Source organism: Coptis chinensis, chromosome 8, assembly GCF_015680905.1.
Source record: "Coptis chinensis isolate HL-2020 chromosome 8, ASM1568090v1, whole genome shotgun sequence".
In the NCBI taxonomy this organism is placed as follows: Eukaryota; Viridiplantae; Streptophyta; class Magnoliopsida; order Ranunculales; family Ranunculaceae; genus Coptis; species Coptis chinensis.
This window is the reverse complement of record NC_141463.1, coordinates 1745648-1763416: the sequence shown is the minus strand read 5'-3', so window position 1 is coordinate 1763416 and position 17769 is coordinate 1745648. Positions and strand designations below refer to the sequence as shown.

The window sequence follows — 17769 nt, the reverse complement described above, 5'->3', positions numbered from 1 at the left end:
CATTAATAACTTCATATAGTTGTCATTTAGAAGTCTGTTCTGGTAATCCGTAATTAGACTCATCCGATATGGAGGAAGGCACTAAAACCGACGTGCAAGTATAATTACATTACGACAAACCCAGTAATGGAGACCGTGGGATTTATACAAAACAAATTTCCACTTAGTTATTTAGAATTGAGGATCTTTAATCGGGCCTATGTCCATGTTATCTATTATTCATGTGGGCTTAGTTTTTAGCAAACATCCACAAATAAAAACATGCATATAGAATAAGTAAATATGAACAATAAAATGGAAAATAAATTCCTTCCATCCCCGTTTTGTCGAACTCTTTTAGAAATCGCGGACTGTTTCCTCCATTTGTAAACCTCACGAAAATCACTTCATTAGCAACAAACAAATATCATCTCATTATTCAAGCGTTGAAGGCGACGACCGCTCGGTTCGGCCCCTACGAAAATAAATGCTTTCAATGACTTCCATGCTTGAGTTTCCTCAAGGGGACATCATTTTTTGACGACTACTAAATCTTTAGTTGCCGCCTAGCGTAGATCTGGATTTGACCAATCCAAATCTTGATCTTTTTATCTTTTGATCTTTACAATATATTACATCAATGATAAAAATAATAAATGTCATTAAAAACTATAAATCCAATCAATTTTTCATAAAATCAAAACGATCCATTTCTTTCCATAAATCATTCGACCATACAGGTTGGTTTACAAAACCATGTTAGAACAGTTCTACAAATACATGCTCCAATACCAATTGTAGGAACCGTTATTTCATAATGAATATTCTACAAACCGCGAAACACCCACGCGCAGCGGAATAAGGGGTTTCACAGTTTTAGATAGAAAGTTCATACCTTTAGATCCGGCTTTGTGATATCTCTGAGAATCCAATAGAAATGAAATCAGCAACCACCTCTTGATCTTCTATTGTATTCCATTAGAATAGATTGGACGTTGTGTGGACAACGGTCTATCAATCCCCTTCTTTCTCACAAAGCTAGATCCAATTTTGGATCTATCTTTCCTTTCCTCTTTTTCTAACACTGTGAATAGTGAAATGAATAGTGAATTTTGGCTGTAGAGAGAGATAGTATTCTATTTATAGGTGTTTGTTCCCATGTTCGAACACACGCGGCCAAGTCCATCAACAAATGGCGTATTCCACTAAAGGCCATTGTTGCACTACCGCCCTAATCCCAAATTACGGTCGGCGTTTATGGGCTCCATATTATATGCTCGTTGATCTCCCGTGTTTAAGATATGCTCGAATGTCCGTTGATTAAGTCAAGTTATTGACAACTACATTAATCACTTCTTATGTCCTTGAGTAGTACCACTCAACCTCATTGTCATGTCAGAATAAATCCACCTGCAGGGTTTACATGACAATCTTTTTGAGCTCTTCAAGGGGACATCATCAACCCGACTTCCTACCGGCCACGGATTCCTTCTATAATCAACAACACACCTTACATACAATGTCATTACCTAATCCATCGAGTTTGTTGATTCACAAATGAATCTCACTCATTAATGATTTAAAGTAATATACAATGCACATAAGTGCCCGTTATTATATCCGGATTAAGAGGACAAGCATCCATAATAACAGAGGTGTTTGTTCTCTTATATAGTCAATATAAGGAGAAACAACCTCACTTGGTCCTGTTCAATACACACAAAGTGTACTAGTGTAATCCTATAGTCAAGATAGACTAATACTAGATTATACTACAACCGTACCAATGGTTTGTCCAAATCCATTTAGGTTGTGAACGATTACTTATACTTTATAAGGTACTGATGATATGATCTTCTGTGTGTTCACACCATATCATCTACAATATAAAGTATTAGACACATGCATATAACTAATAACATATATAATATGCATAACATTTGCCCATATGATTCTCATTCAAAATATGAAGAATTAGAGTTAATACAAAAGTAATGCTTTTAGTATATAACCCTATCAGGGGCGTATAGGGAGTGCATTTGCAGCGGAGTTGGGAATAATGCAGGTTTTGGAGCAGACTGATACATTGAGAGTTCTTGGTACTGACCCAGTGGATTACCTTGTAACGCTGAGAGTGATTGCTTGTTGTGTTGCTTTGCTGATTTTGACACTGATTTGTTTCACGATTGGGTTGGCTTCCAGTGCCCTTCTTGCTGATGGGGTTTATGGTGTTAGTATAAATATTATACTGGCAGCCTTGGGATATAATAAGTGCTATGATCAAGTCGCAGGTGTTTGGGGGAATTATTTCTATTGTCAGCTGTGCTTGGGGCGTTTCAACTCTTGGAGGTGCTAAGGGCGTTGGCGAGTCTACTACTTTGGCAGTTTGTTTACCGTAAGATATGTGACACTGAAGAGGATCTTGAGCGACAGAAAAAACAATTTGCTTACAGCTTTTGTTGAGAGATTTTGTTTGGTATCAACTGATGAGGAGAAGATTTATAAACACTCAGATATCTATCAGTTATAGTAGTAATAGAGTTCTAAGACTGTTAATGTTGTGTTAGCTTTAGACTTTTAATTGTATAAGATTTATAATTGTGTAAGAATTGAGTTAGCTTTAGACTTTTAATTGTATAAGACTTGTTAAATTTATCCTTGTACATTCGAATTGAATTTCTATGCAAGTAAGATAACGTTATTTAATTTGTGTGTTTTGGATAGTAAAAATGGTTATCTAAATTTGATCGTTTCCAATTTAATCTTAACATTTCTACTAATTTATTGGATTATCTACTTATCTTAATTAAAAGTGTGAAACAAAATCAAATTCCTAGTTTCATCAAGATAAAATAGGAATATTAACACAAATAGATCCTATATAATAACTTCCAGATGACAAGTAAGGCTGGCTAGCTGAAGGAATAGCAAGTGTATGCGTTTGTGATATTGATTGGTAGTGAGTTGAAGCATTGATGTAAATTGGAGCTCACCATAAGAAGATGGTGCAAACTACATGAGTCTAATGACAATAAATGAAAGATTAGAATTCATCCAACACTCTTTAAGTAAACAACATCTGATACATTCACATTAACACAAGCTCATACAGTAAATTATTCCAGTATTTGGTATAGACAGACAGATTTCAAAAACATGAGGTCCATGGTATGTAACAAATTTTATGAGACGCTTGAGTGCTCGTTTCACATCAGAATCCATTAATGCAACAAAACTATCTTGCTTTTCTAGTACGATCATAGCAGATACACTTAAGATCAGTGACTTGCAAACCATAGTGTTATTTTCTTCCTCTTCTCCACTGATTGCTACACCATAGAATTCAGATGCCAACTCTAGAAATTCAGTACATATTTCATACTTCCCTTCTCTACCAGCTCTTGTCCCAGTGTTCCATGAGTTTACTGCAAACCAATTTCTTTCACGTCTCCCGACCTCCCCCTTCCCAAAGAACTGCTCAGGGCTGACCTCAACCATACGTGCTCAGGCCTGCTTTGTGAACTTGAGGACTTCACGTTCATTGCCTGGCCTTTATGAGAGGACTGTGACCAGAGTGCGGATTACTACTACTTCTGGTGTAGGCATTGGTTTTCCTGGAGAATATAAGCTTGGCAGATTGGATAGAGAAGCAATGGCAACCGTAAGGGCCTTTGAGGCTATGGATTCATGGGCCGACAAAGTGAGGAAGTCTGATGTGAAGTCATGGCAAGACGTCATAGACTGCAACTAACTAATGGCACCTTTTTCGTCATTTTTCTGAAGGTAGATCTTGAACTACAAATGTCCAAAAGAACAATTTAAGAATTAAAAGAGAGAATTGGATTTTAACACCTTCTACTGCACCAATCAAAAACAAAATTGTGCCAACGTTTGTTACTATTTCTCTGATGACCAAGCGAAATCATATATTCTCACCCCAGATGGCTTACAAATTAATTAACTTTGCAAAATCATATACTTACTGATGATCGCCATAGACGGGAGAAAGTAAGGGGTGTGTACGGCAAGCTGTTAGCTTAGGTCATGACTCGTGAGGAAAAAAAATTGTTTAAACTTTCAAAAAACGATTAACAAATAAAGCAAATGGATATTAAACAATAATAAATCAACAAAAATTAAAAGAAAATAAAGAAGAAGAACCTCTCCAATGTTGGGACACTGAGCTTCTTCACAAACAGTTTTAAGTTTCAACTTAGACAAAGACTCCTTAACCTCTAAAAACCTCTCCCCTTGAGGTGCTTTTTGTCGTAACCACACCGGCTACTTCACATTCGGATCCCTTCCTATATGAACACCCATTCCACCTGGATAATCAACAACTTCTGCTCTAACAATATTAATTCTCCTTGGACATGAGTAATAATGAATTAAGGATTTCGGTTTTGAATGTGTTGGAATTGTTATGGGTTTTTTGAGGGAAATCATTTTGGGGCCAGAGAAAATAAAAATAAAAATTAGACGAAATTACTCCAATTCCATCAGGAAAGAATAGAAGGGGCATGGAGCAAATTAAAAACCAACAAATTAGGAAATGAATACATACCACACAATTTTGAATCTAGAAATTTTAACAAAACAATTACTCCAAATAAGAGTTAGTGCTGAAAGACCTACCATGTCCCTAGCACCTTTGAGCACAACTTCAGGAGTCTTGAACATTGCATAGGTAAAATTTTGAGCTAAATCTTTAGGAGATTCCTTCTTCTCTACATCATTCAATGGGACTATGTTCTACAATCAAGTGAAGATGAAGCTTAGAACAACAACATTTTAAAGATAAATAAAAAATGCGAATAAAGAAATAGAATTACGATCGCCTCTATATTAATTAGTAGCCCAAGTTGTTCAAAGCTATGACCAATTTTTCTAGAAACCTCCCAAAGGCCAGCCTTACTACAAATACTTGACATACATAAACAAAATGTGTGCTTATATGTAAGATCATCATCAATGAATAGCTCCTCAAACATGGGAATGGTTTGTACTCCTCATGACTTGTACTGAGTCAAAACATAAAAAATAAATAAATAAATGAAGGCTCGCAAACTTGAAATCTTTTGCCCATAAACAATTCAATAATCTTTAGATTGGTCGTTACATGTGAGTTGTGAAACAACGCAAAGCAAAGAGATATATGAAGGTATGGTTATGTATAAGAGTAGATATTATTGAATGGTATATTAGTATAAAATCAAATATAAGAGTGTAGTAACTGAATAGTACTTTATACGGTATATTAGTATAAAATCAAATATAAGAGTGTAGTAACTGAATAGAACTTTATACGAATATTAGTAAAATGAGGAGGAAACTATTTATTGAAACTATGTAGGATTTTGGTAATCAAGCTACAGTTTCATGCGTCCAGTTTTGGTTATGTACTCGCAAAAACTACAGCTCAAAAGGTTAAGTCACACTTTAGAAATTTTATGAAGTTTATGCGGAGGAAATATAATAATGAAATAAAAGCTGATCTAGGTTTGTTGATACAGGAAAAAAAAATGAAATTCAGTAGAAATTAGGAACGAATGGAACTCAAATACAAAGATTATTTACTATTCTATATTTATTTAGTCTTAAGATTAAGCATAAAGATGAGTACCTGTACATCTCCAAATTTGAACAATAGTGGGTCTGGACTCTGGAAAGGATATGAAAGAATAAATCAATAGCAGTGGATATGAAATCATTGAATAGAATGCATAGATAATGGCGAATAAACTCACACGACCATTATTAATTTATTATATATGCACTTTTATTTGTTTCAAACATATGAAATTGAGCTTAAATTTCAAGAATGCAAGGATACAATCATTATTAAATGGAATTAACAATCTGCTACAGTATCTTTCAACCAAATGTTACCTCTGTTATGTAAGAAATAGAGAGCACAACTTATTGATTGGTGTTTTGCACGAACACTTCATAGGTGGTGTTTGATTTTACCATTAAGAACTGATATGAGTCTAAGCACCAATTAACTGCTCGAAGCTCTAATTCATACTATTTTATCTACTTTCTACAACCACCGTACACTTAGAACAAACCTTCTTCAAGTGATGCACACCCATTTCATTCAAAATTAAGCCAAATTTATAACAAAAACAATAGAACTAAAAAGTCAATTAAAATAAGACTAATGGAACCTTTAATTACTTTTAAACATTCAAACATGGCTGATGAATACCTTTGAGAGATCTGCTAGCCGCCAACCACAATAATAGCTGCTTGAATACCTTGATTGAGCTAGTCTTAGTGCTCCATGTGGACTGGTGTTTTAGGATGTATGAACGATGTCTTCCACCAATTTCGGCAAGTTGTCATTACTATTTGGAGGAGCGAGCAAAGTAATTGAATTAACTTCAGATATAAATTTATCTACTAATATGTGGAAGAAGTAAGAAAGCGAATGATGGTACTTATAACAATCTTAAATTTGTGTCCACTAAGCACAATAAAAGTTAGACCAAAATTACTTTTAACGATAAAATGGCCAAAAATGAAACTCAATAAGTACCTTGAATTTGGGAAGAAAAATATTGGACTTGTGAAGACCGTACATATATGGATAAGGCGAGTTGACAGACTGATGAACTTAACTCGGGCAACTGCAGAAAAGGCAGAGTTTAAAACACATAGAGTAGAAGATTAAGAAGTGGAACCTTTAGAGTGGTGGAAGAGGGGCAGACGGGGGTACGTTGAGCTAGCCTCTTACCGCTAATGTCGCCATTAAATATTAACCAAGCTATAATGCATAGAAGTCTGGCTTGGTAGGAAGAAGAGAAAGGTGGGATTTAGAATACGATACGTAGGAACTGATATAAAAATTGTAGCAGTTAAGTCAATAAATCATAAATGGTTTACTACCTTGGTTTTGGAAAAATCTTTCTTCTTCTTTTGAAGCTCCAAGCAACACTCATTAATCCAAGTGGAACTCCCAAGCTTTACTACCTCTACAATACAAACAAATAAAATCAACAAAATTTAGTTTTTACAAAATTTAGAAATCGTAAAACTAAATTTAATTTTTACTGCTAGACATGTTATAGACTTGCCCAAACTATGTTAACATGCATCCGTTCTATTTTGTGAGCTAGATAGGGGTTCAGGACAAATAGCATAAGATTAGGAGACTGATGAACTTAACTTGGGCAACTGCATAAAAGGCAGAGTTTAAAACACATAGAGCAGACTGACATAAATCAAATTAAGTAGAAGATGAAGAAGTGGAACTTTTAGAGTGGTGGAAGAGGGGCATACGGGGGTACGTTGAGCCAGCCTCTGACCGCTAATGTCGCCGTTAAAGATTAACCAAAGCTATAATGCATAGAAGTCTGGCTTGGTAGGAAGAAGAGAAAGGTGGGATTTATAATACGATACGTAGGAACTGATATAAAACTGTAGCAGTTAAGTCAATAAATCATAAATGGTTTACTACCTTGTTTTTGGAAACATCTTTGTTCTTCTTTTGAAGCTCCACGCAACACTCATTAAACCAAGTAGAACTCCCAAGCTTTACTACCTCTACAATACAAACAAATAAAATCAACAAAATTTAGTTTTTACAAAATTTAGAAATCATAAAAACTAAATTTAATTTTTACTGCTAGACATGTTATAGACTTGCCCAGACTATGTTAACATGCATCTGTTCTATTTTGTGAGCTAGATAGGGGTTCAGGACAAATAACATAAGATTAGGAGCTTAAAATGACTTATTCTTGTGGATAATGACAAAATTTGAACATAAACTAAATGTTACAAACCATTGAATCCCCAAAGAGTAAAGAGATTAAACAATGCATTTGTGATACACAGATGAAAAAGTTAAAAAAAAAAAAAATGTATTAGAATATAGTGCTTACCATGTCAATGAAACATCTATGACTAACATCGAGTTGCCATTTTCCCATGTAGGTTCAAGTTTCTAGCCATTATAGCATCCCTCCTCAAACTAATAATTAAGTACCTGAAAAGTGAAAATATAATACCAAAATTAAGATTGACACAATTGTATGCTTAGCAATAGTGGTTTTAAGCATGAAACTAAATGTTACAAACCATTGAATCCCCAAAGATTAAAGAGATTAAACAATGCATTTGTGATACACAGACGAAAAAGTTAAAGAAAAAAAAATGTATTAGAATATAGTGCTTACCATGTCAATGAAACATCTATGACTAACATCGAGTTGCCATTTTCCCATGTAGGTTCAAGTTTCTAGCCATTATAGCCTCCCTCCTCAATCTAATAATTAAGTACCTGAAAAGTAAAAATATAATACCAAAATTAAGATTGACACAATTGTATGCTTAGCAATAGTGGTTTTAAGCATGATTCTCAAGGCATTTTAGGAGCCCATTTAAACCTTTGAGGAGTTCCATCCACACTGAGTACCAGATAAATTTTCAATGTATCCCTCTAATCCTTCTTTTCTTGGTAGCTATTCATTCTTATAAGATATGATAAGTGGCCCCCCAATCACTTTCATATGACCATTACCCATTAGCAAACAAAGGACACACATCTTAGAACATGTAAAAGAAACCCAAACTTAAAATATAATCTGATTTTAATTCAGATTCACAAAATCACATATGCAGTACAAAACAATTAAATTGAGAGAATAAAAACTTAAGAAAAACAAATGTATGAGAATCGATAATGTAGATGAGGAATGGTTACCATCGCTCAAAGATCACATCCTCTCGTAGAAGATTTCTCTAAGACCAAACCCTATATTAAAATAAAAGATAGTCAGCGAGTCAATTGAGTTTTAATCAGGTCGAGACATGAGAAACCCCATTTTTAACATTTATATAGTTGTTTTTTTAGAACCACTATAAATGTATAGTAACTCCTCCTATGGGTGCTCTTGTTGCACCTTAGCTAATCTTGTTCCTCCTCATATTTATCTATCAATCAATGACCCTAAACTTTTAAGATCTTAAATACATATTGTAGGCTCAAGGCTGGTGTTTCATCACAAAAGACAAAAATGCAATGCAATTAAAGGAAATAATAACCGTGCAATAAAAACATAATTAATAATACACAATCTATGCTATTTCAAATAGAATCACAAAGCAAACACCAACCTCCTAGATAAACAATAAGAAGAGGTAAAGCTTTTCGCAGAGGGTATTTACTGATTGAGATTGGTTTTTTTTTTTTTTTTTTTTTAAGTGTTTAACGAAGGTTGGGTTTTGTTTTATTATTGATTGTTATTCTTCTGTGAGAGAGTTTCTATTGATGTGTTGGGTATTGGTATTGGTATTGGATGGCTGCGCTAAGGTGTTGTTTGTTTTTTAGTTTCAAAGATTCAAACACCTCTGAAACTTAAGAGCATTAAGAACACAAATTGTTGTTTGTTTTCCTAAATGGTTTAAGCGTTCGTGACTAAATTGGACTTATAAAGTTGAATTAGATGGCTGAAAGTGTGAGTCTTACCCTTTGTTTAATTGCTCATCTTCATGCTTTGGCCTCCAAAACCTGTGATCAAAAAAAACTCATCCAATATTTTTATTTTCAAATCATTGTTGAAAGAGAGAGAGAGAGAGAGAACTTTGATGGAGAGAAGAGGGAGAGATTGAAGAGAAGAATAGGAGGATTTTTTTTTTTTTGAAGGAGCAAGTTATCTAAACCCGATTGGGAATAGGTTGAAGACAGGAAACATCAAACAACAAAGAAATGAAACCATAAGATTAAAATTATGTCACCACCTTCATCATCATACGCTTATCACTATAAATATCAATCTTTTCACTCTTTCTCTCAATATTCAAATCATGGAAAATTTACACTTAAACCCACTTGAACCACGCCATTATATCGAGAAGCCAAAAAATTAAAAAAAATCGCCGACTTCACCAAAATTCTTACTCTTCGTTTATCTTATTTATTGACTTCTTCTTCATTCTTTGTGCTTCTTTTAGTTTCTTGGAGTTGGAAGTTTATACTTGTGACTTGGTATCAAATATGGGAGTTGAAGAAGACACTAATTCTGAGGTTCCAAAGCAAGAGGCTTTTTTTTTTCTGTTTTTTTTCCTTTTCTACTTGTTTCCTGATTCTGCCTCTACTGTGTTTTCAGTTTATTTCGTCAACTCTACATCTAATGATTCATGATGGGTACCTTGTTATTTTGATTATTTAGTGGGCTTAGTGCTAAAACTATTATATGTATTTGTTGGTAATTATTAGAGATATCTTCTTATGCCTAAATAAAAGTCTTCTGTGTGATAGCTCTAAGAACACTGTTTATACTAAGTTGGTACCAAGTCTAGACAAAAGTAAATGTGTTGTTGGGTATTCTGTTACAACAAATTTGTAAAACCCCATTTGTTTTCCTCATTTTAGACAATCAAAGTAAAAGTAAAACAAGAAAACAAGCTCATCACATCTATTTGATCATGATCACAAGCTCATGCACCCAAGGTGAATCATATTGAAAATTATGTGTAGGGAAGTTTATAGCATCAATAAGTTTGTGCTCAAAATTGATAACAGGGATAAAATTGTCCAAATGATTTATATTCAGCATTCAGAGCCAGGTCATTCTGACAGAAAACAAACATGTTTTTCAGAATTTAGCAATCAAGCAAAAATTGAGGAGGGTAGGCCATTTAGCATTCAAAGATTAAAGATTTCTAAGCTCAAAAACAAACGACCCCTAAGAGGAAATAAAGAGGTGGAGTGGGTGGGAAAAGGAATGAGAATAAGAAGTAATACTTACCTCCTACTCCTTTTATGGGATGTTTGGTAGTGATAACCAAAGCTCTAATTTGCATCTTTGGTATGTGGCCCTCTCTCTCGAGAAATCTGGTTAGGAGAATAATTTCCTTGCACCTGTACCAAAACCAAAGCAGATGAAATTTCTATAAAAGCTGCTATTCAAAAACCACAAAAACCAAAACAAACTACATCATAACAAAGGTAGTGTAGTATAAGCTACCTATCAGACTTATATTCATCACTATATCGCCTTGATCGCATTAACTTAAAGGGGTTTTGGCTCCCGAATATCCAATTGACTAATTAATTCTTTATAACGTACTCTTTTTTTTTTTTTTGACAAATAAGAGGAAGAGAAAGAAATCATAAAAACCTTGAAAGAAACAACACTACCAATACAAACAATAAAACCAAACAGGAGGTATTGAAAAAAAAAAAATAGATAAACAAAAAACAAAGAGAAAAAACCTGGTTGAATCTAATTAAGGCACCATTTTAACAATGGTTTTACTCTGTATGCAGTTTTAACCACAATACCTTTAATAACCATGCCAATAATCAAAATACAATAAAATCAGTACTTTGCTTAAAAAGTCGTCCAGATCTTCAGCAGTGTTTCACGACACAAAATATTGCATTTTTTTTTTTTTTTTTTGTGTGTAGAGGGCTTGAAGGGCTGATCTTAGTTTAATTTTGGAAGAAGAAAAAGAGAGATGGTTTGAAAAGATTTTTTTTTTTTTGGCAGAGTTGGGAGTGTTTTGAGAGTATGGAAAGAGGGGTTTTGGTTTTTAACTATTTTGAGTTACGAACAATTGAAATCTGCAAAAAAAAAAGGGCCTAGATTTACTTTTTTATGCGAATTATGGTAAAATCTAATATGTCAGTCTGAGAGAAAAAAGAAGGGCTGACGTGGGTGCCTCGGAGCATTCTCCACTACTCAGTATTAATGGTCTTTGACTAGTTTTTATAGGGTAATTTAGTATAAAATTATAAATGATACTTTGTTTTGACCAAATTTTGCAGTAATTCTCTCCCAAGCTTCAGTTGTTATGGAAGTATGTGTTAGGGTTGTCTCTCACCATGAGGCACCTGAATGCATGGGCAGAAATACGCAACTCAGAATGGCATGAAACAAGACATTATTTGTAGCATATGCATCAATGTTTCTGTTCGGCTCAATATCACATCAGAAGTGGCATAACTTTTTTTTTTTTTGACCGAGTTTTGAGTAGAAACCGAAAACTGTGCGTGAACACTTTAACACCTACTCATATTACTCATAAAAAACCAACAAATTTAAGACCCTTCTTCTAGTTACTCAATAACAATAACAATGGCTGCTCGAAGCATCATTAGAAAACCTACTCGCCTTCTTCTCTCATTGTCTCCACTCTGCACTCGCTCTACATCCCCAGCTATTTCCACTCGTCATCTCTCTTCTTCTTCTTCATCTGACAACTCAGCCCATTACTCCCCTTTAAAGTCTGGTGATTGGATTCCGCCTCAAATCGGCCCTTTAGCTCCGGATTGGGATGTTGGTCGTTGGATATTTGTGTTCGAGTTCTCTAAGTTTAAATCTTATTCAGCGATAGAGCTGTATCAGTATTTTATTAAAGCTGTAGCTCCTGTTCTTGGAAGGTACTAAAGATGCATACTTTCTTATGCTTGTAATAATTTTATGTTGATTTACTCAAACGGAGATTTATCTTTTTTGCTAGTGAGGAAGAAGCAAAAAAGAAAATTTATCTCATTTCTTGTGAACCGGAATCGGTGGGGTTTGGAGCGTACGTTGATGAGCAGACCAAAGATAAGATTAAATGTTAGTGATTTATTACTTCGCAATCTAGGTATTGGGTATCTGATGAGATTAGGTATTGATAATTGTGTTTATATGTTCTTTACATTATTTTTTTTTGTTTCAGTAATAAAATGCATGAAAATTCCACTAAAGAGGTTTATTAGACGATAGCCCTCCCTCCCCTCCCCCCAATTACAAAATTAAACTATGTTAGAAGGAGGCTATGCTAGCACTTTACACTTTGTCATTGGAACTCCATAATTTTGTGACTTTCTTTTGTTAACTAGTGATTGTTGATTATGCTTGTATATTGTAGTTAACCTCAATATGTATTAAGTTTTAGGCTATTAGTTATGTGGCATATATGCATACCTCGTCACCCTGCTAACGGTCCGCTGTAGCAGAGTAAGCCTCTCACTTAGATGGCTTCAACCTGTGGCACTGGCTAGCCTCTCAAAACCAACACAAGTGCACCAACGATAAGCCAAAGCACATTAAGTGTTACGTAGGAGGAGGAAAAATTCTTATTCAAGACAATCTCCCGATTAGTTTCCAATTAATCCTCGATTACTAGGCCTAATTGCTCCTAGGCCGATTTCTGCTTAAATTGCCTAGACTTGTTGTGAATGGTTTTGTACATTAGAGATTTAGAGGAATCTTGAATGCAACTCAATATTCAATTCCACTCAAATTTAAAGTTCCTCTTTATTGGTGCTTATTCTTTTCTCTATAGTTTTGCCTGGTGTTCGAGATGTTTTTAAAGATTTTTACGTGCGTTCTAGGAACATGGATCCCAGAAGTAAGTCTTTAATCTCATGTACTATATTTTGTGTTATGTTGTAAATCATACTTGTGTTTAAGTCCTTATGTTCAGTTTTCATTTTCTGAATCTTTTTCACTATGTATTCTATATACTAGAAGGCAATGTCTCTGTTTACTATTGCTAATGAGTTCGAATCAAAATTTATCTGTTGCAATTGCTAATGAATTCAAATCAAAATTTATCTGTTACTGTTTTAGGATTCTGATACATGACGTGGTAGGTAGAGTTCTTTGGGGGGATATATATTTATGGTATTCTATGTTTTCAAAGTTTGGAAATTGAGTTAGGGTTTGTTTGGAATTTTGACATTGAAATCTAGTTTTAGCTGAAGAAGGCGATACGTAACTAGTCATTCTAATACATGGAAATCAGGCTTAGATGCTTCATTTGGGGATTAGAACTGCTCCATAAGTCTGCTCCCCTCTCTCTATCGCACCTCGTGCGTGTGTTTTTTTATTGTCTTATGAAAATGTGACATGAAAAAATGTTCTTGTTGTTATTTTGGTAATAAAATTTGGGATTCATAAAACTTTTATTAAGTTATAATCCCACAATTAGATATTATGAAGGAAGAAATAATATCTGAAAATATTGAGTAAATAGAAAGTATTAGCTTATACAAGTTCTGGGTTAATGACGCAAAAATTGGTTACCGGATTTAATGTGTTGTGGTTCCTAATTTCTATTAAAGAAGGTTATAAAAGACATTTATGATGGTGAGAGAAAATAGGAAAATGTATTTTATGGAAACATATAAGCAGAAACAATAGGAGAATATGGTCATATGGAGACACGAACATTTTGATGTCATCGGTTTGTCGTTCCTAATTCCTATATGTAAATGGAGACACGAATATGCTGATGTCATCAGTATATGGGTACCTTGACACCTTATTTTGACATCCACAACCTACACAATGAACTAATGGCTGATGGGATTCTTGTAAATAGGGAATATCTTGGTTCAAAAGGGGAACTTAGCTGTTTTCTACTCACCTATACGTCCACCATGTCTAGTTAGCAATTGAGATACCCGTCTTCTCGTTTCCTTTTCAAGTGCCGCCAACATCACCACCTGTTCACATCAGTACGTCAGACTACCACAGCTACCAGTCTACCACCACCACCGCTGGATCTGGATCCTCAAGGAGAAAGTTGAATAGTTCTCAGTCTTAATGACATAATTTTTAAGTCTGTTCTCCATCGAGTCATTGTCATTTACTGCTATCTTTATCAGTGCATGGAACACTCTTTAGAGAATGGTGGTTGTTGAAATGGATGAGTCTGCTGATGCCTCTCACTGGAGAGATTGGCCTTGTTGGTGGTGGAGACATGCTTTTTTGTCAAGCTGTGGATTTTGCCTTGGAGGTGGAGTTGGGCGTCTACCGACGCTTTTCACTGAAGAGATTAGCTGGTAGAGATGTGTTCCTTTGTCGTTGATAATGAATGTGGGACGAAAATGGTGATCGTTCTGTTCCTGCACAGTGTGGAGGCGGAAAATCGCGTCCTCTGGTTGGTTGGTTATGCCATTATGGTGCCGATAGTCACTATTTTGCTCTTGCCTATTCCGATCGAATGCGGAGAGCTTGTTGTGTCCCTTGACAGTTGTTCACCATTCTGTATAGATACAACTATACCACTAGAAAAAGTGGTTCCCAAGTGTTAATTACTACTTTATAGCAACTCTTTGACCTGTTAAAAGTTAAAACATAAAAAGCTAGTGTTCTAATCTATTCTAAATAAGTTCTAATGATGAGATCGATTCATCAATTGAAGCACAAAAATCAAAGTAAGTATCAGAATATGTTTTGTATTAATGACACAGAAGACTCAACAATATATTGTTCTTTATTTTGTATTTTTATTTTTTTTCTTGAAACCTTGATGTAAAATGTGTTGGTGTTTCGCATAGGAATCTCCAGATATATTTTATATTTTTTGGTAATAATGTAGCAGAATTGATGCCGTTATATTAATACCAATCATTTTCTTTCATGCAGCTCGTCCGATTACTGAAGTGAGCACAAAACAGACATAAGTATCAATTGGATAGACTGTATACCATTTCGTGCTGATTCCTTATATTTATATGATTATCAAGACATTTTGTACTACGTATTGTGTATATACATACCCGCAGGTTGAATCACGTTGTGAAAGGGCTGTTAACTTTTCTTATGGGTTATTATGGATTTACATGAAGAACAATTTGCCCTTGCGTTATCAAGATATCATCTTTTTATGTTTATATAGTGATTTGTAAGATCAACACAATCTTTTAGCTGTTTATTAAAAGGTTTGCTAATATTGCTGATTGTTTCAAAAGTATGATTTCGCTGTTAAATGGCGCAAACATCTTCGTCTGCCATGATCTCGATGTGCACCCGTTCAAGGTTACCTGGTAAAGCTGTTATCACCAAGGTTCAAAATATCGATATCGATCAATATATCGGTGTACTCAAAAACCGATATATATCGGAAATATCGGATATATCCATTTTTTTGATGACCAGTCCAAACTATTTAAAATATCGGAAATATCGGAAATATATTGGAAATATCGGATTTATATTAAAAAATAGTCAAAAAGTCAATCGATATATATCGTAAATATCGGATATATCGATTATATCGGCGATATAAACTTTTATATCGGAAATTACGATATATATCGGAAAAAAAAATCTATAAAAGTGGATATATGTCGGTGGATATATGTCGGAAATATCGATGTCGATGTACCAAAATACCGATATATATCGGCGATATATCGGATATATCGGCGATATTTTGAACCTTGGTTATCACAAGGATGTTCACTTACGGGGTGCGACAACCCCACATCACCCGGCACACAAAGAACCAGGAAAAGTAAATACAAAAACAATAACCCTTTTTACCTCACTGGTTCACCCAAAAGCAAATGGAATTGTGTGAAAAAATTGCTTCTCAATCAACTCTTTCTCCAAATGAAATCATTGATATTGATATATAAATAAACAGTTGTGACCGTAGTTAAACATTGCCACTTGGCATTCAGTTGCTCAGACGTTGTCAAGTTATCAAGTGGAATCTTAGGTCAACGAAGAGGGGCTTACTATTATTTTCGGCGCTTAATTTTGTGCCCATCCCAAGTCCTATTATTGGTAAACATTTATGATCTGATCCCACTCGCAACAGTGCTTATCCGGAAATAAAAAAATAGAAAAAGCCCCGACAGGTATTAATAAGGAGTAGTTTTGACGTAAAGCGGAAAATTACTGCTGTCAGGGGGTACACACTAGTGACACTACTATGTCTGACCAAAGATTTTTTTGTGATTAGCTACAAATGGAAATATTTTCTGACCAAGGAATTTTTTGTAATCTCATAGTAATTCTCTTCTGACAAGATAGTAAGTTGATGTCTCTGATTGGTTGCATACAACTGGCCGTCAAACTCCAAACCAATAAGCAATTAAGCACCCAACTCCACTCCACACTTGTTTCCCATTGACATATGAAATGACATTTTGATCCAGTATGTACTATTTTTTTTTTTTCTTACCATATATATCTGAGATAGGTTAATATTTTTAGGTGAAATTTTTAGGGATTTGGGTGGCGGAAAACAAAAAAAAAAAAAAAAAAGGGCGCGACGGTCACACATGGTCCAGCACAAGAAGTTTTTTTTTGTGCTGTGATTGGCTGGTGAGGAGAGAGAGGAGAGAAAATTTAACTCATTATTTTAATGCAATACACCAATCACAACTATCGGAAGTTTTTTTTTGTGCTGGGCCATGTGGGTTAGTTCTATCCAATAATACACCCTTATGTTTTTTAGCCGGCCTAATCTAATAATAATTACTATAAAAATTGTGGTGATCATATTCGTGACCTAAGAGATTAGTGGTGGCAAGTGGACTAGATGCGGTATAGTACAGAGAAAACATGCTGGGGATCAAATCTGCGAAATCCTAACTGCTAGGAACCAAAAAGGTGGGCTATAGAAAAAAGCATGAACCGACACGGGATGAATCCTAGCGTTAAAAGCAAAGAACTGGATGAAAGGGAGATCGATGAACCATAACAGAGTGGAGGTTAGAAAGGAAAGAGAGGATAAAAGAGAGTAGGGAAAAAAAGAGAAGGGGAAAAAACCGTGAGAGAGAGAGGAAAAGAGAGAAGAGAAAGGAGAAAGAAAATCGAGACAGGTGATCTTAGAGGTTGTAATACTTGGTAATACATTTGGTGCCGTCTGTAGGGAAGAGAGAAAATGGCCACCGAGATGAAAAGAGCAGTAGGAAAACCTAAGAAAGTAGTAGTTCGGGAAGAGAAACCCGAGAGTGCTGAGATGGAAAGGATAGGGGAAAAAGAGATATCAGATGTAGCTGCAAACGCCACCAGACTTCTCCAAAAGGAGATAGTTAGGCTAAAG

General features: G+C 34.9%; 2 protein-coding genes across 4 annotated transcripts in view; one reads left to right on the top strand and one right to left on the bottom strand.

Annotated features, from left to right (window-relative positions):
* Window positions 1-5815: 5815 nt before the first annotated feature.
* LOC147479254 (organelle RRM domain-containing protein 1, chloroplastic-like) overlaps window positions 5816-17769 on the bottom strand; it is a 24695-nt gene continuing 12741 nt past the window's right edge. For both annotated transcript variants that reach the window (XM_086580507.1, XM_086580508.1), the window contains exon 11: window positions 5816-5924. In XM_086580507.1, the coding sequence (XP_086436633.1) occupies window positions 5831-5924 (94 nt within the window). In that variant the 3' untranslated portion in view covers window positions 5816-5830. The remainder of the gene's footprint in view (window positions 5925-17769) is intronic.
* On the top strand, window positions 11924-15604 carry LOC147479255 (multiple organellar RNA editing factor 5, chloroplastic/mitochondrial-like). Of its 2 annotated transcripts, XM_086580513.1 has the most exons (4): window positions 11924-12373; window positions 12454-12554; window positions 13267-13332; window positions 15357-15604. In XM_086580513.1, exons 1-4 carry the CDS (start codon window positions 12069-12071, stop codon window positions 15392-15394), a joined length of 510 nt encoding a protein of 169 aa, XP_086436639.1. In that variant the 5' UTR covers window positions 11924-12068; the 3' UTR covers window positions 15395-15604. The 2 variants fall into 2 exon arrangements, with proteins under 2 accessions (XP_086436639.1, XP_086436640.1); XM_086580514.1 differs by lacking the exon at window positions 13267-13332 and having other exon boundaries at window positions 11949-12373.